This window comes from Anas platyrhynchos, chromosome 3 (genome assembly GCF_047663525.1).
Source record: "Anas platyrhynchos isolate ZD024472 breed Pekin duck chromosome 3, IASCAAS_PekinDuck_T2T, whole genome shotgun sequence".
Taxonomy (NCBI): domain Eukaryota; kingdom Metazoa; phylum Chordata; class Aves; order Anseriformes; family Anatidae; genus Anas; species Anas platyrhynchos.
In genome coordinates this window covers 36,144,341-36,159,331 of record NC_092589.1, presented here as the reverse complement: position 1 = coordinate 36,159,331, position 14,991 = coordinate 36,144,341, and the positions used below count along the sequence as shown (strand labels likewise).

Here is a 14,991-nt window from a genome sequence, read left to right as displayed (position 1 = left end):
ACAGATTATGTATCTTCAATATCTATCTTCATTGCTAATATTTAAAAATTCAGATACAACTTGCTTACCTAGAGATACTGGACATCTCTACATCAAGCTTACATCAAGTGGAATAATAAATTAGAATTTTTATTTAAAATCTCAGAATTTGTTTTTAGAAGTTAAGGTATTTAACATAATATTAAAAATTGCCTAATTTTATTTTCCACCAAGTGGAAGTATATAAGGCTCAGGCAGGAAACCATGCTTATTATTCACCTTGAGAGAAATAAGGAATAAGATACATATATATTGTCATTGTGAAAAGGATGAGGTTTGCCGTATCGTTATGTTCTGCATTGCAATAATATCACCACGTTGAAATAATATATTTCAGAAGATTAGTTTATATGTAATTATTTTAATGGATTGGATTTTGTTTTATATTACTTCAAAAATCCAGCTTTCCACCAATATAAAATACTGTCAACTATTATTCAAAATAACTGGTAAGAGTATCTGGCGTACAAAAAAAAAATGGTGTGCCTTTCTACTGGTTGAACAGAGAACTGTGTTAACTGGTAAATGATAACATTACTTAACTCGTGTGTAGTATGATAAAGACACTTTTCTAATGACAGACTGTCTTGTGTGTTTCTCACCCTTTTGATGTATATATATTAAAAAAAAAAAAAAAAGATATTTGCCCAAGTATTACAGTTTTCTAATACATGAAAAAATCTAAATAAATTAGCCAATTGTGAAGCAGTTCCTTGTGTTCCTATTAGTATTCTTACTATGTGTATTCTCTGAAATTCTTTAAAGCAAGGAAACGTAACTGAAGTATTTCAAAGTAGTAATGTTCTGTTGGTTACCCTAAAGTGTGTTTTGTGCAAGCATGTCAACTCAGTCAATACCTTTCTTTCCTGAGACAGGCAAGAGTCTCTAGGGTAAGATGAGCCTTCCACGTGTACTTAAAGTGTTCCAAGATTATCCCTGTGCTTAGTCTTAACACTTAAATTCTCCATTTCTAATGCTCAATAGAAATAAAGCATTGCAATACGCTGGTCATTGCCAATGTATTTAGGGTTCATGCTATACTCATGAATTGATTAAAAATAAATAAATAAATAAATAAATCTAACCTGAAAAGACTAGACTGAGTAGGTATGTGCCTGTTTTGCAGAAGATCAGCTCTGTGAGTAGAAGAAGCCTTAGGGTAGTTCACACTGCAGTGGGCTGGGTGGCTTTTGCTTCTGTTTCTTTGTTGTGCTTTTGCTCTGGCTAACTGTGTGTCACTTGCACTGCAAGTTATTCTCAGCATGAGAAAAACTGAGGCTTGTATCAGTTTTATTATCATGTTGTTGGCAAAATATGGCATTTCACATAGCACCAGTCTTTTTGTTTCAAGCAGTGATAATAAAAAGAAATGTAACAATTGATTGAAATTTTGACCATGTTGTATATAAATTTTCTACATGTAAAAGAAATATGTAATTATTGAGGGGGGGTTGTTGTTGTTTTTTTCTTTTGTTTTAATGAAGTGATTATATGAGCTAAAAGGATCAGAGGTCAATAGCTCTGTCAATTTTAGTGATGTTATGATATTCAGATAACATAGTTGTCTCCTGCAGTCATTTGCATGTAATGAGTGGATTTTAATATTTTTAAAATATCTTGCTATGTACACTAAAGGTAAAGTAATATCAGTAATAAGTCTAGCTACATACCATCACGATGGTATGTAGCGAGGAGCTCTTACATTGTGTTTTTGTTTTGTTTTTTTAAAAAGTCAGGATTGAAAGTTGTGGATCTTTCAAACTCAGTGTGATAAAGAACACAAGCTAAAACGATTCTGTTGGTGAACAGTCTTTATGCTGGAACTATAATTGTATTGCATAAGTGAAAGGTTATTTTTTAATAGCAGACAAAGGATATTGCTTAATATTTGTGTATTCTGGTAGTTCTTAATTGAAAAGAATTTGATACAAAGTTTTCTGCAGCATGGGTAACTCATTTTGTAAGATAATGGTATTTGATCAAGACTGTTTCTGTGTTGTTTGTTCAACATTTATTAAAATGATGTGCAATGTTCCATTTAAAGTAAAAACTTATAGTAAGAACTGTTGTCTCTTCCGAAAAATGAAGGAATCAGGCTGAAATGAGATTAATGACTGTTTGTAGAAAGTGAAGCCTCCAGGGTACGATAAAAGGTGAATGGGTTAGGGTGTTCAAGAGCAGCTCTATTTGATTTTGAATTAGAGTTTAAAAGTACAAATTATACAACCTGGAATGAAACTCAGAACTAGCTTTGTTTCAAAACATTTGATTGTTCAGATATTTCTTACTATTAATAAAAGATACACCAACAAAGACATTGGTATTTTGCACATCCAGTGAATTACTGACAGAGTCATGTTAAAGGGTAAATAATTAGTGGCTTCTGCAGAGAAGTCATGGAGATTTGTTGGGTTTGTCCTGGTTATATGAAGTTTTTCTTTGTGGTAGAAGGCAGTTGGTTAGGGGATATTTATTTATTTATTTATTCATTTATTTTCTTTTAAAGCTTTGATGAACACACATTTGTGCTAACAGTCTACTTCTGAAACAGAAGGTGTCTCTTGTTGGTTTTCTGGGTAAATTAGCCTGGAAAGATTTTGTTAAATTTTACAACATTGTACTGGAGCCAGCATCCTGGCAAGTTTTGCTGTGAATTTTCTCTCTTTTTGTTTCTTTTCTTAATTTTTTTTTTTCCAGTAATTACTTAGTTCTTACAGCTTTGCACAATACAGTTCCAATGAATCATTTATGTTTTGGTGCATAGAATTTCATCATGCCTAACTTGTACTGCTTGTCTTTTTTCCCCTCCATAGGTATATTCGCATTGTTGGGACCCACAACACAGTGAACAAAGTTTTCCACATTGTTGCGTTTGAATGCATGTTTACCAACAAATCCTTTACTCTTGAAAAGGGTCTGATAGGTAAGAGATGCGACTGTTTTCCTTTTATATGAACTGCTGTGAACACTTGCCTTTTAAGACTGGCCATCACTGCACTTTTGCTGTACTTCCCCTTCCACTCTAACTTGAGTTAAATCATGCTGTAAGCTTAGAATTAGTTGGCTAGTCCTCATGGCTGCTTTGAAATTCCAGTGCTGTGGATCAATTAGTGACGCTGCAGGAATGCTAAAGTTCAAATTAAATTAACTGCTGCTGACAAAACCACTGGTAATTGAATAACTCTGTGCTCCTAATCCGATTTTTGTTTCCATGTCATAGTAGGGTTGCTTTTGCCTCCAGCTAGGTTAGCCTGAACTCTGTAAATGGGATGGAGTAACCAGAGATATTTACTGTACTGAAGGTGGGTTTGGGCATTTAAGGCCTCTTATGCAGACTAGTTTCAACTACTGAAAGTGAACTCCAATGTGTTAATTTTCCACCAAAGAATTATAGACACATCTAGCCATGCCAGAGCATCATATTGGCTACTCTTATTCTCAGAACGCTGTGTTAATGTTCTGTTATTTCTGGTGCTGTCTGCTCCAGATAGCTTGTGTTATAGTGATTTAAGTACATTTACATAATCACAGAATCACAGAATTTCTAGGTTGGAAGAGACCTCAAGATCATCGAGTTCAACCTCTGACCTAATGCTAACAGTCTCCATTAAACCATATCCCTAAGCTCTACATCTAAACGTCTTTTAAAGACTTCCAGGGATGGATAATATTGCATTACTTAAGGTAGAAATCCCAAACAGATCAACAATACAAAATGATAAACTGTGTCAAAGATTTCTTAGTAGTTCAAACAAGGTGATCTCTGCACTTTCTTCTGTATAAGCTCGTGAGTGAGATTTGAAATTTATTGGAAAAAGAGTTTTATATACCTTTTAGTTGTTGTGTACTTATAGGAGGGATTTCCCCAGTTTGTGGTTTTGGTCTAATTCAGTCCTTCTGAGTTAGTCCTTCTTTGTATTTTTCAGACCACCTATTACAGTTGTGTATGACTTAGTACCATAGACTATTGCTTGTTCTGGGAAGAAATCAAGAATTTTCAGCAAAATTGTCAGAGTTCATGCTTTTTTTTTTTTTTTTTTAATAGGAATTTAAATTTTAAGCATGCACATATGGTAGGTAGAAGGGAAAACAGTTCTTGAAAAAGAATCAGAGGGAAAATTTTTAGTGAGACATAGTCAGACATACTTCTCTTAATTCATTTCTGAGGAGAACTTTATCTAGCTGTAAAAAAATGGGTCCCAACCCCTTTAGCCCTATCTCCATGCATTGTACAAAGGCATAACATCACTAAACCCAGTCTCATGAGATTTGCTGTGGGATTTCATGATATCTTTATAGAATCATTGAATAAAAAAAATAGCCTGACAAATCACACTTTACAAATTTTTACATCATGCAGCCTGAAAATGTATAGGCTGTCAAATAATGCAAATAGGAAGTTTTTCCTTTGTTTTAGTGAGTTTGCAAGCAGTACTGCGATTGTTACTGACAAGAAAATAGAACAAGCAGTAAGGAATGGCAGAATTTAAAGGAAACATTTAGCTGTAGCAAGCTAGTTACCAGAGGAACAAAATGTTTCGAGTTTGATAAAAAACATTTGAGCTAAGTTTCATAGGTATTGCTGCTAGCGATGAATTTGTTAAAAGCTTCATGCAAAATAAGAATTATTTTGTGCAGGTAAGTGATGCATATATCTTTATACGTTTGTTTTAAGATTATCAATTCTGTTTAGTAAATAATTTAGGACCAAAATAACATACCTTCCCCTTTTTTGTGTATGTTAAATAACTTGAAGATTGTTTTATCATAACAATAGGCAAGGTAGTGAATCCGTGTTGGCTTGTTGGAGTGTGTGTGTACCATAGTTGACTTGCCTTTCAGGTACTCAGTGACATTTGGTTTTTAGTGAGCTTTTTTGTGAGGTGAACAATTCCATCTGCTTCAGCATTGCATGGTACTGGGTTCCAAATTCAAATCATGACTTTCAAGGTTAATCTAGGGAATAGAGACTTCAAGTGGCTTTATTTAAAATGTATTGGTTCATGATTTTTTTTTTGTAGTTCAAATTCTTCAATATCAGTTGTATATTATAAATGCTTATGTAAATCAAAATGTAGGCTAGGATGTGACTGTTCGAGCCAAGTCAGTTTATTGCTACATCTCTTGCCAATATATGTCTGTATTCTATGATCAAATTTCCATTGCTTTAACTGTATGGTATTCTTGCCAACATATGCCACAGGCATATCACCTGCTGTTTCATATTTCAGTGCTCCATGCCCCTTGTGCATCTGTCTATTAAATTGTGGAGATGTTTGTAGGTAGCCTTCTGCTTGTTTCCAATTTTAGCTGCCACCCTTGCAGAAAAGGCTCCTTTCCTTCCAGCACTACAGAACACTTTATCATTTTCACATCTCTTTTTTACTAGAAACCTTAGCATCAGAGATAAGATTGTGCTACTAGCCTTGCCAACAGTAATGCAGATGCATGCAAAGTCACTGAAAAGCAAATATTGTTCCCTGTTCAGAACAGATTACCCTCCTAAACTACAAGTAGAATTGCAATTTCAGTGTGTGTAATGAACTGCATTATGAGATGCTTTTGATACTGTTTAGAGGTGTGAACTGATGAGAAAATTGATGACTAATGGCAGAGTACCATGAAAGAAGGAATATGTGGACCAATTTCTGATTGCAATTGAGGCAGCAACAGTTGAATATGTGACTTTGCAGAGGAAGGGACAAATGGAAACATTTTGAGACAAGTTGGGGGCAGTGCAGTTGTGAAATGCAAGGGTATAATGGCTCTTCCACCAGAATTTATTGCTAACAGCGTTACCTCTTCAAAAGCCTTCATCCAGCAAAGTGACCTTATATGCATTTAGTGCTTTGTTTTACATACCTGTATAAGACAGCGTGTTGTCTGGTTCCCTTTATCAAACAGACTGTCCCAGTTCTACTTCCATAAAAATTTTGTGTGACTACCAATAGGATAATAAGCACAGATTTATCGTATAGCTCTAATGAGGGTTTATAATGTTTCTTTCTATTTCTCTAGTGACAGGATGGGGTAAAGTGAACTGAAAGCAGTTAGGAAAGCTCTGTGAAGTATATGAAAGTGCAATAATCAGAGTAGGTTGCTTCTAAGCTTGATTGAGTACAGAAGCTTTCATCCTTATCCTTGAAAAGCAGTGTTGGGTAATATTATTGAGTTCATTGTTTATGCAGTATGGTATTAAATGTGTTCCAACCTAATTTAATACCTTTACTGCTGTTGCTATAATCCGTTCTATTAAGGAAAAGAAGTGCTCATCCCTTGAAGGCTGTATGGTCCTTTCAGAAAGCCTTTGTGACCCTTACTTTTACAAAAAGAACACCAAAGATACTATACAAGGAGTTTCTCATTTCAAATCTCATTCCAAAGAATTAAGGCCACTGAGGTATCTGTTTAGGGATTTTAGTCATAGATTTAAAAGTAATTATTTAATTTCATTAAACCTATTCAGCTTGATCAGAAAGCTGTATATACAAAGAGGGGTATATTATTACTGATATGTAGTATCTATCTAATGGCTGTCACTGTAAAGCAAAGATTAGAAGACTGCCAAACAAATAATGTAAGTGAAGTGTCATCACATGGTAACAGCAATTTTATGTTGTCTTTTTTTTTTTTTTTTTTTTTTTTACGTACAGGGTTTTCATGACAAATGATTAACTTGACATGTTATATTTAAAAGCTAATATGGACGATTTGTGTAGTTCCAGTACACAATACTGGATGTGATGCTAAATTGACCCAGTGGCAATTAACTAGCAATTTTGAGGTAAAAGTAGCAGGATATGCTCTTTCTAGCACTGATGTTTCAGTCTGATGTTTTAGTGTTGGTTTACACTTTGTTGTCTTGTTAAATGAGGTAAGTGACAGAAATGAATTCAATCATAGGAAATTATTCCCTAACGCAGATGTTAGGGTTGAGATGTAATTTTCCTTTTGGCATATTATCTCTAAATGTGTTTGTAAGTTTGCATTTTTTTTATGTATTGGATTCCCTAGATTGACATAGCTGTTTTGCCTAACAGGGATGCAAATATTTTTAAAACCTCAAAAACAGTGTTTTCAACTTCTGAAATTTGAATGGTCCGTAGTCGTTAATATTTAATCTGCAATCCAAAACAAATTAAGATTCTCACAAGCAGGAGGCATGCTCCTCTCAAGGGAGAAGCAGTACCCAACATGATGCAATTGTTGATAATAGCTTCTAATCTGCCCAGTGGCAAGAAGCTACAGTCCTGGGCAAGGGGCTTCTCCTATGCAATGCCACTCTTGTTTTTTGTTTTCCCTTGTATTTATAGGAATCAATTCTGTTTATCTGCCACAGGGGAAAGAATGATAATTTCCTGAAGTCCTGTGGCTAAAAAAAAAAACTTTAACTAGTACTGAGGTGCGGTTAAGGACTGTGCAAGCACACGGGTTTGACTAGGCCGCAGTCCTACTTTGAGCCTGGTGAGGGCCATAGGGAGTGCAACATGGAAGGCTTTTACACAAAGTTGTGTTTATCTGTGGTCTGCCTCAGTCTTTCAGACTATCCTTAAACTGGTGGATTACAAACAAAAGGAGAAACGGTGAATAATGACTGAAGAGCAAGAGATGGATATAAAACACTGGAATGTCCTTGGTCACTCTCTGGGGAATGCTGTTCAGTAGTTATGAATCATTGTGAACCTTCATTTGTGTCTTGTTCAATGCCTTAGGAGTACTTGTTTTAAAGGAAAAAATGAAATGAATATGTAACCATTCACTTGTCTTTTACTCACTGGCAGTTATTAAAAGGCAAAAACAAACAACAACAAAAAACACTTAAATGTATAACAAAGAGAAACCAGTTGTATCAGTTTCCTAGTATGTAGTTCAGCATTGTAAAACACTGCTGACTCTCTCCAAGGAAGCCTCAAGAGGTGCTATTTCCACATCTTGTTAATGTTGACTCCACACAAAGTTATTTATTTTATTTCATCTCTTTTTAAAGGTTAGTCTTCTTTCAAAGCCATGCAGGTTTCCCCAGCAATGCAAGTCATCTCTATTGCAAGCATAGCCTTAGGAAGTAATGAAAATTTTAAGACCATCTAAATACTGCAGGGATTTTTTTTCCTCTTTCTACAGGAAAGGGCAGCCACATGGTCAGTTTAGTTACTGCTATTCTTTAATAAAGATCTGTTCGTATAATGCCAGTTACTTTTTTTCCCCTTATTTCCAGTGCTGCAACAAAGGATGCTTGCTTCTGAAGGCTTTTATGAAATGACTGCTATTTCTTAAAGTCTTCCTCAGACAAATTTCAGTTGAAGATCTCTATAGTCAGCCAATTGGTTGCCAATTAAAAACGCGTTCAATTCTAATGAATTTTATGCTTTTAGTATGATTTTGGGAATCAAAAATTAGCCTTCTCTGCAATTATTTTAATCCAAACTGACAGTTGCAAGTTGAGGAATAATAGTGGGATTTTTTTTTTAAATTGGTCAAAATTCTAATTTGCCCTCTCTTCCAAGTCACAGACTATGTAAACCTTCACATTCCAGTGTAGTATCTATGGCATAAGTCAATGTTTATCTTTCAGCAGTTCTAATATCTGTGGCATAGCCTGGTGTTTACATGTTAGTAGTAGATAATAGTACTGACTAAATGAGATGATTTGTCAGAACTTTGTGGATGTACTTATACCACAAGAACAGATAAGAGGAAAAAAAAAAAAAAAAAAAAGAAAAGTATCCAAACCCTTTCTTGAATCCTTAAAATAATACTGCTGGAATTAAGTATACTGCCAAGCAATTCATCTCTCCATACCTCAGCATAAGACCAGGAAACAAGAAAATAAGTTTTAATAACTGTTTTCTTCCTGATGTACTGTAGCCTCAGTCATCTTTTCCTTTTGTTTGCTTATGGAATGTGTATGCTTTGCTAACAGACATATTTTCTGTTCCATAAAAGTGAATCAGATTTGTCAAGAGTATGAACAAGGGGGAGAGGGAGGAAGAATTTCCATATTTGTAATCTCCTCTTTTGTTTTTTCGAACAACATTGGTTACTGTAATAGCTGGATAGCTGGTAGATTTAAAAAAATAAAATCAAGAAACAAAGCAAAATAACAACAAAAAATACTGTTGTTTTTTTTTTTTTGGCAGTACATTTTTGTAAACAAGTGACCCAAATTGTAGCAGAAAATCTAATGGGAAAAAGGAAGAGAACCAGAGGACTTGAAAATACAGCACAGATCAGAGTCCCCACCAGATGGTATTTTTAATAGATTTATCAAGCGGATATAAAAGAAGATGATAAACATTCAAAATAGGGAGTGGCAGACCCCCCTAGAGAGAAGAAACAGTATGGCACCTTCTGCATGCTTCAATTAGTTAGAATCACTTTCTAATTAACCATTGGAGTGAAAACCACAGAATTGTATTGAATACACAGTAAGACAATTTCTGTGTGGTTGTTAAGGAGTTTGACTAATCAGGATAACATCGTCTTAGGAGTTCATGGATAAGTGCAGAAATTTAAATGTGAGAGAACGTGATGGTGCTTAGAGGGCATGCAGGTACAATATTGGATGAATTGAGTAGTATTATGTTAAATTAATGCCTTAAATAGCTCAGAAGGTGTCTAGAATGTGCCACAGAGCCTTAATATGATAATTGATTTTGATATTTTATCTTTTACATATTTTTTTAACCTAGATATTCATAGCTTCTGTTTCCTGCGAAAAGCGGCACTAAATAAAAAATGCTTTAATGCCTGTATAAAATGGATACTCAAAGAAGTTCCCTTACTGCCAGGGAAAAGGGGAAGGAAAGAAAGCCAAAGCAAACTTTGTTTTAATGCCTGTGCTCATAGTTTGCATTGTTGGTCTTTGTTTCATTCAGATCATTCCTAGCGAAGTATACCTCATGTCCAATACTTTTCCCCCCATAAGAATCCGGGAATTGCTGTCTGCCTCTTTTTAGTAATACTGAATCAAGACATTTCTAAGATAGTAATGCGGTGCTATTAGTAGTTTTTGATGAGCACACAGCGATGATATCAAATTTGATAGTGCAGTAGATCTTTAGGAAACTTGCTTTTCCATTACCTTGAATTATTACTTGACAATGAACTTACACATTTCCTTTTTTCTTTTTCCACCTCAACATTTAACATTTAAGATTCTGCATCCAACGCCAATAGCACACTTAAAATGCAGAATCATATAATCATAGAATAAAATAGTTTGGGTTGGAAGGGACTTTAAACATCACCTGGCTCCAACCCCCTGCCATGGGTAGAGACACCTCCTGCTAGACCAGGTTGACCAAGGCCCCATTCAGCTTGGCCTTGAACACTTCCAGGGATGGGGCATTCACAGCTTCTCTGGGCAACATGTGCCAGTGCCTCACCACCCTCAGAGTAAAGAATTTCTTTCTTATGTCTAATTTAAGTCTATCCTCTTTTAGTTTAAAACCGTTACTGCTTCTCCTATCACTACACTCCCTCATAAAGAGTCTCTCCCCATCTTTCTTGTAGGCCTTCCTAAAGCACTGGAATCCTACCTCCTCATGGAAAATTAGCTCTTTTTGGGATGCTGGAGACTTTTGAACTTAGCTCTGAGATTTCATATAACTATATTTCAGCCATTTTCAGATGTTGTAGTAATTTAAATACATATTTTAGAGATGATCACTGTCTGCAATTAAGTTATCATTTGAAAGTGGACTTAAAATGTTGCGTAAATCCATTTTCATTTATACTATACATATGTTTTGTGTGAAAATTCGCAGTGTTTGTTTTACATCTTACATATTTCTACAAAAAAAAATCCACAAAAAAAATTTGGTGCACTTCATGTTTTGGCTAATATTGTTTTCGTTCTGATTTTTTTAATTTGTTTGGTATGAGATACTGTGAATTTGGAAATTTTTTTGAATTGATCATTGTCCTTTATATAATCTCCTTTTTTTATTGTGTTACCATGTACAAATTGGTCATTCTTCATCAGAGGCTGGCATACGGAATCTTACCTTTTTTTTATACAGCCTGCGCAGACAGAATTTTTGTCATCAGTTAGCAAAAACGGTGTTTTCAATATTATGTATCCTACAAAATGGCTAAACAGGTAGCCTTGATTTTTTTGCATGTTCAGAAAACATCATTTTGCAACCTTATTCATTTTAATTTTTTTTTGAGAGAGGGAGAAAGGTGTATATGATGTACGTGTTTGAAAAGTTAAGGAAGTTAGCTAAAGATTATATTTTAAAAGAAAGTGCTGGACGTGAATAGTGTTCTTTTTATGTCCATCAATCATCTTCTTGAAAGGTGACATTCAAAAAGCTTGTGAGTCTCTCTGAATTGCAGACAGAAGGTTCCATGGTTGGTTAAATGCTAACAGAGGAAAATAATATGCAATTCAAAAAATAAGTGTTGAAGTACTTGTAAAACAGAGCTTTGTAATTTATATTAAATAAGAGTTATGTTTCCTTGTGTTGATCATACTTTCATCCTTTTTTTTTTTTCAGTTCTTTGCCAGAAATAAAGACCATTATTATCTGAACTGTATTCTGACTGTATTACTGTGTCTGTCTTCTTTGTGTTTTAATTTGCAGTTCCTGCTGAAAATGTTGCAACAATTGCAGATTGTGCCAGTGTGATTGAGGGTGTAAGTCGAAGTCGCAATGCCTTGTTGAATGGAGACACAAAAAACTATGATTGGGATTCTGGGTACACATGCCATCAGCTTGGGAGTGGAGCTATTGTAGTACAGCTAGCACAGCCCTACATGATTGGATCAATACGGTAAGAGGGTTTATTTTTCTCCAAACTAAGGGCAACAATGAGACTTTTGCTGAGTACAGTTATTTTCTATAAAATATAGGACACTTGGAAAGGATGGTAATTAGAGGACCAATTTATTAATTGTCCTTCGGCTTTTTTATTTCAGTATAATAGGCATGTTAAAAATTAAATGTATGAATTGTATGTCAAGATACAGCAGTGCAATTCCAGAAAATATTGCATTTCAGAAGCATAATAATAGTAATAGTCAAATTGTAAGATTAAAGATGTATATTTATATTAGAACAGAAATTCAATTGCAGCTTAACTTGTGATCACAGTAGGTGCAGTTCCTCATATGCATCTCATTGTGAAAATAGAAACATTTATTAAAGAAAGCCATCATCTCAAAGTCATCTAGGTTTCCTTTTCACTATACACTATTAGTATGAACTTGAACGTAGAGTGTGTAATAAAGGCAGAGAACTTGAATACTGCTTTACAGTGTTGGATTAATGAAGGTATTTAAATATGTATTGAAATTCATTGAGCCATTTCCCCAGTGAATATGTTAGTGTGTGTGTGCATTACATATATATATGACAAGATTAGGCTGTTGACTAGTGCAGAAGCTTCTTACACTCAATGTTTTTCAGTTTTCCTTTCTTTTGTGCTTTGGATATAGATTGGAGAGCAGGACTGTTCACAGGTGAAAGAATATTCTTGCCAACTTCAGATTCTGACTGTAAATGATGTTGTTTCACAAAATCAGACATTCAGAACCTTGTCTTGATGTCTCGCTATACTCTGTAAATTCAGACTGTGTTGTTGGGAACTGAATTTGTATTCTCCATGATAATGAAAAAAGAGAAAGTTTTCTGAAGTTACCATGCCAGTGAGTGAATGTGGAAACTTCAGGTTAGGTCCTGGCTAGCAGCAGAGGCCCTATACATAGGCACGTATTGCTAGAATCTGTTTCTGTGCCATCTGCCTATTAGAGTTGCTTCTGTATTAATCCATTAGTAAGTGAGATTTGAAGTCGGTTTTGTAAATTGCCAAATTTTGTTCTCCAACAAAGAAAAAAGGACGTCTGAAACTGTTCAGGCTGAAGGAGAGTATTGGTAGGGAGGTATCAGGAAATGCCTGAGACTGTGTGGTTAGTTTTTTTGGATCCTCTTCTCTATCAATTCACTGTACGCTTGCATTTCTAAAAAGTAGCCTTTTTAAAGTGAGTTTGGGGAGAAAAAAAAATAGTACAGGATTCCCATATCCCTAAATCATGAAAATTGAAGGAAATAAATTGTTCCCTTCTTCCAAAGCTGTGGCTGTGTTTTTGTTTCAGCCTTTATAATCATCGCATTGCTGCGATGATTATAAAACTTTGAAGTCAAGTTTAAAATCAGACTTCCAGATAAATCTCTGTCCATAACAAAAGTACTAATTTGTCTGTTTAGCAGCTACAGAAGCTATGCATAACAGGAGTCCAGCATTGTTCTCACTATGTGAAACAAATTGAATGAGAAGTATAGTTGGCAGCTTTCCACAGTGAATATTTTACGCTTTTGAGTTTGGTGTTTTTATTATTCAATTAAGTATTGCATCTCAAGTAGAAAACCAGGAAGACACAGTACTCGGATTTCTTAAAAGAGGTAATTGAAAATGTAATTACATCATTTTCATGCCACTTTGAGCTTAAATTTTTAGTAGTAGCAAAGGCTTGCCTATGTGAGGGAGTAAGATAAGAATATATTAACTAAACGTCTTGTTTTCACTTCATTGTCCCTCTGTCTCTGTCTTAAAATTTTCTGCTCTCAACTGATGAATCATACCATCTCTTCAAGTTAGTGTAAGAAATTGACTTTCCTATATTAAATACTATGCTAGCATTTATTCTTCTTGAGCAGGAGGATTTTTTTTAATAAGGCTTATTATTAAATAATGTTTTAGGTGAACTAGATTTTTGGTTGCCAGGAAATAATAATTGTATAATTGGCAAGCGTGTAAAGCAAATTACAAAATAAACATTATTATTGCATATTTTAAAACTAATAGGCACTTAATGATTTATGTTGTATTGCATTGTACAGATATGGGATCAGAATCTCATCTTTCTTTGACGTTTTTTCATGCATGTATAGTACAAGCAAGATGAACACCTTTCCTTAAAAATGACAATAATAATAATAATCATCATCATCATCTAAGGGATCTGACAGAGGAGATGACCTGCACATTGCCTATAGTCAGAAATGCTAGCACTGTATCATCTTTTCCTTTTCACGTTCTGCCTAGAAGAATAAGTGTTTTGACTTACCTCCATGCCTATGTGAGAACATGGGCAGACAAGGGAAAGATGCCCCTTTGAGTGGGGAAGGAAGGTTTCACTATGTAGCAGCTGCAGCTTTAGCAGGGGTCTAGAACATGTCCTTTACTCTGCAATGTGGAAGACAGTGACAATGATCTGTGTTTAGCACTAGGAAATCTATGGGTGGTACAAAGATCAAATTACATATAAGCACAGATCAAAGCAAAGTCTTAACATTTCATCTTAATGAAAGTGGTAGTTTTTTTTTTTTTTTTTTTAAACAGATCTTCCCCAACTGATTGAACTGTGTTCATTGCCTGTTTGCCGTGTGCTCACTTGAAAACTCCCTTGATCTCATTCATCCACCTAGGAAAAAAACATCTCCAGGAGCATTTTCTGTAGGCTAGTCACTGCAGAATGGCATGAGTTGCTCTGCCCCAAGAAACTGAGTCATTAGAACTCTGGGTTTGGATTCTAAATCAATTATTAGAAATTAAAGTATACATCTTTTAAGTTTAGAGGCATGAATGTGCCGTTGAATATATTTGTGTCAGAGAGATTAAATGAGCTCTTTCTTTTTTCTTTTTTTTTTCTTTTTTCTTTTTTCTTTTTTTCCTTTTTTCTTTTTTCTTTTTCTTTGTAAAAAGAGGGGTAGTATATACTTTTAGTCTATAGAAATCAAAATTCCACTGAAGAGAGGCTCAAAGTCAAAATGTGTTCCCATGCTAACTACATTCTGATTATGGAAAAAAAAAAAACAACAAACAAACTATTGGTACTTGAATATGAATTAGAAATGCATATAGAGCTAAATGGTTCTGGAGTATATCTTGGCTGCATGTTTTCTGCAAAATCTTATCAGTTTGCTTAGAATCTTTGAACCATGCAGG

At 34.7% G+C, this 14,991-nt stretch overlaps 1 protein-coding gene across 2 annotated transcripts in view; it reads left to right on the top strand.

Annotated features, from left to right (window-relative positions):
• The window catches only part of BTBD9 (BTB domain containing 9), a 124,076-nt gene that overhangs the window by 69,625 nt on the left and 39,460 nt on the right, over nt 1-14,991 (top strand). For both annotated transcript variants that reach the window (XM_072035703.1, XM_072035704.1), the window contains exons 8-9: nt 2,853-2,962; nt 11,628-11,817. In XM_072035703.1, coding sequence (XP_071891804.1) covers nt 2,853-2,962; nt 11,628-11,817 — 300 coding nt within the window. The remainder of the gene's footprint in view (nt 1-2,852; nt 2,963-11,627; nt 11,818-14,991) is intronic.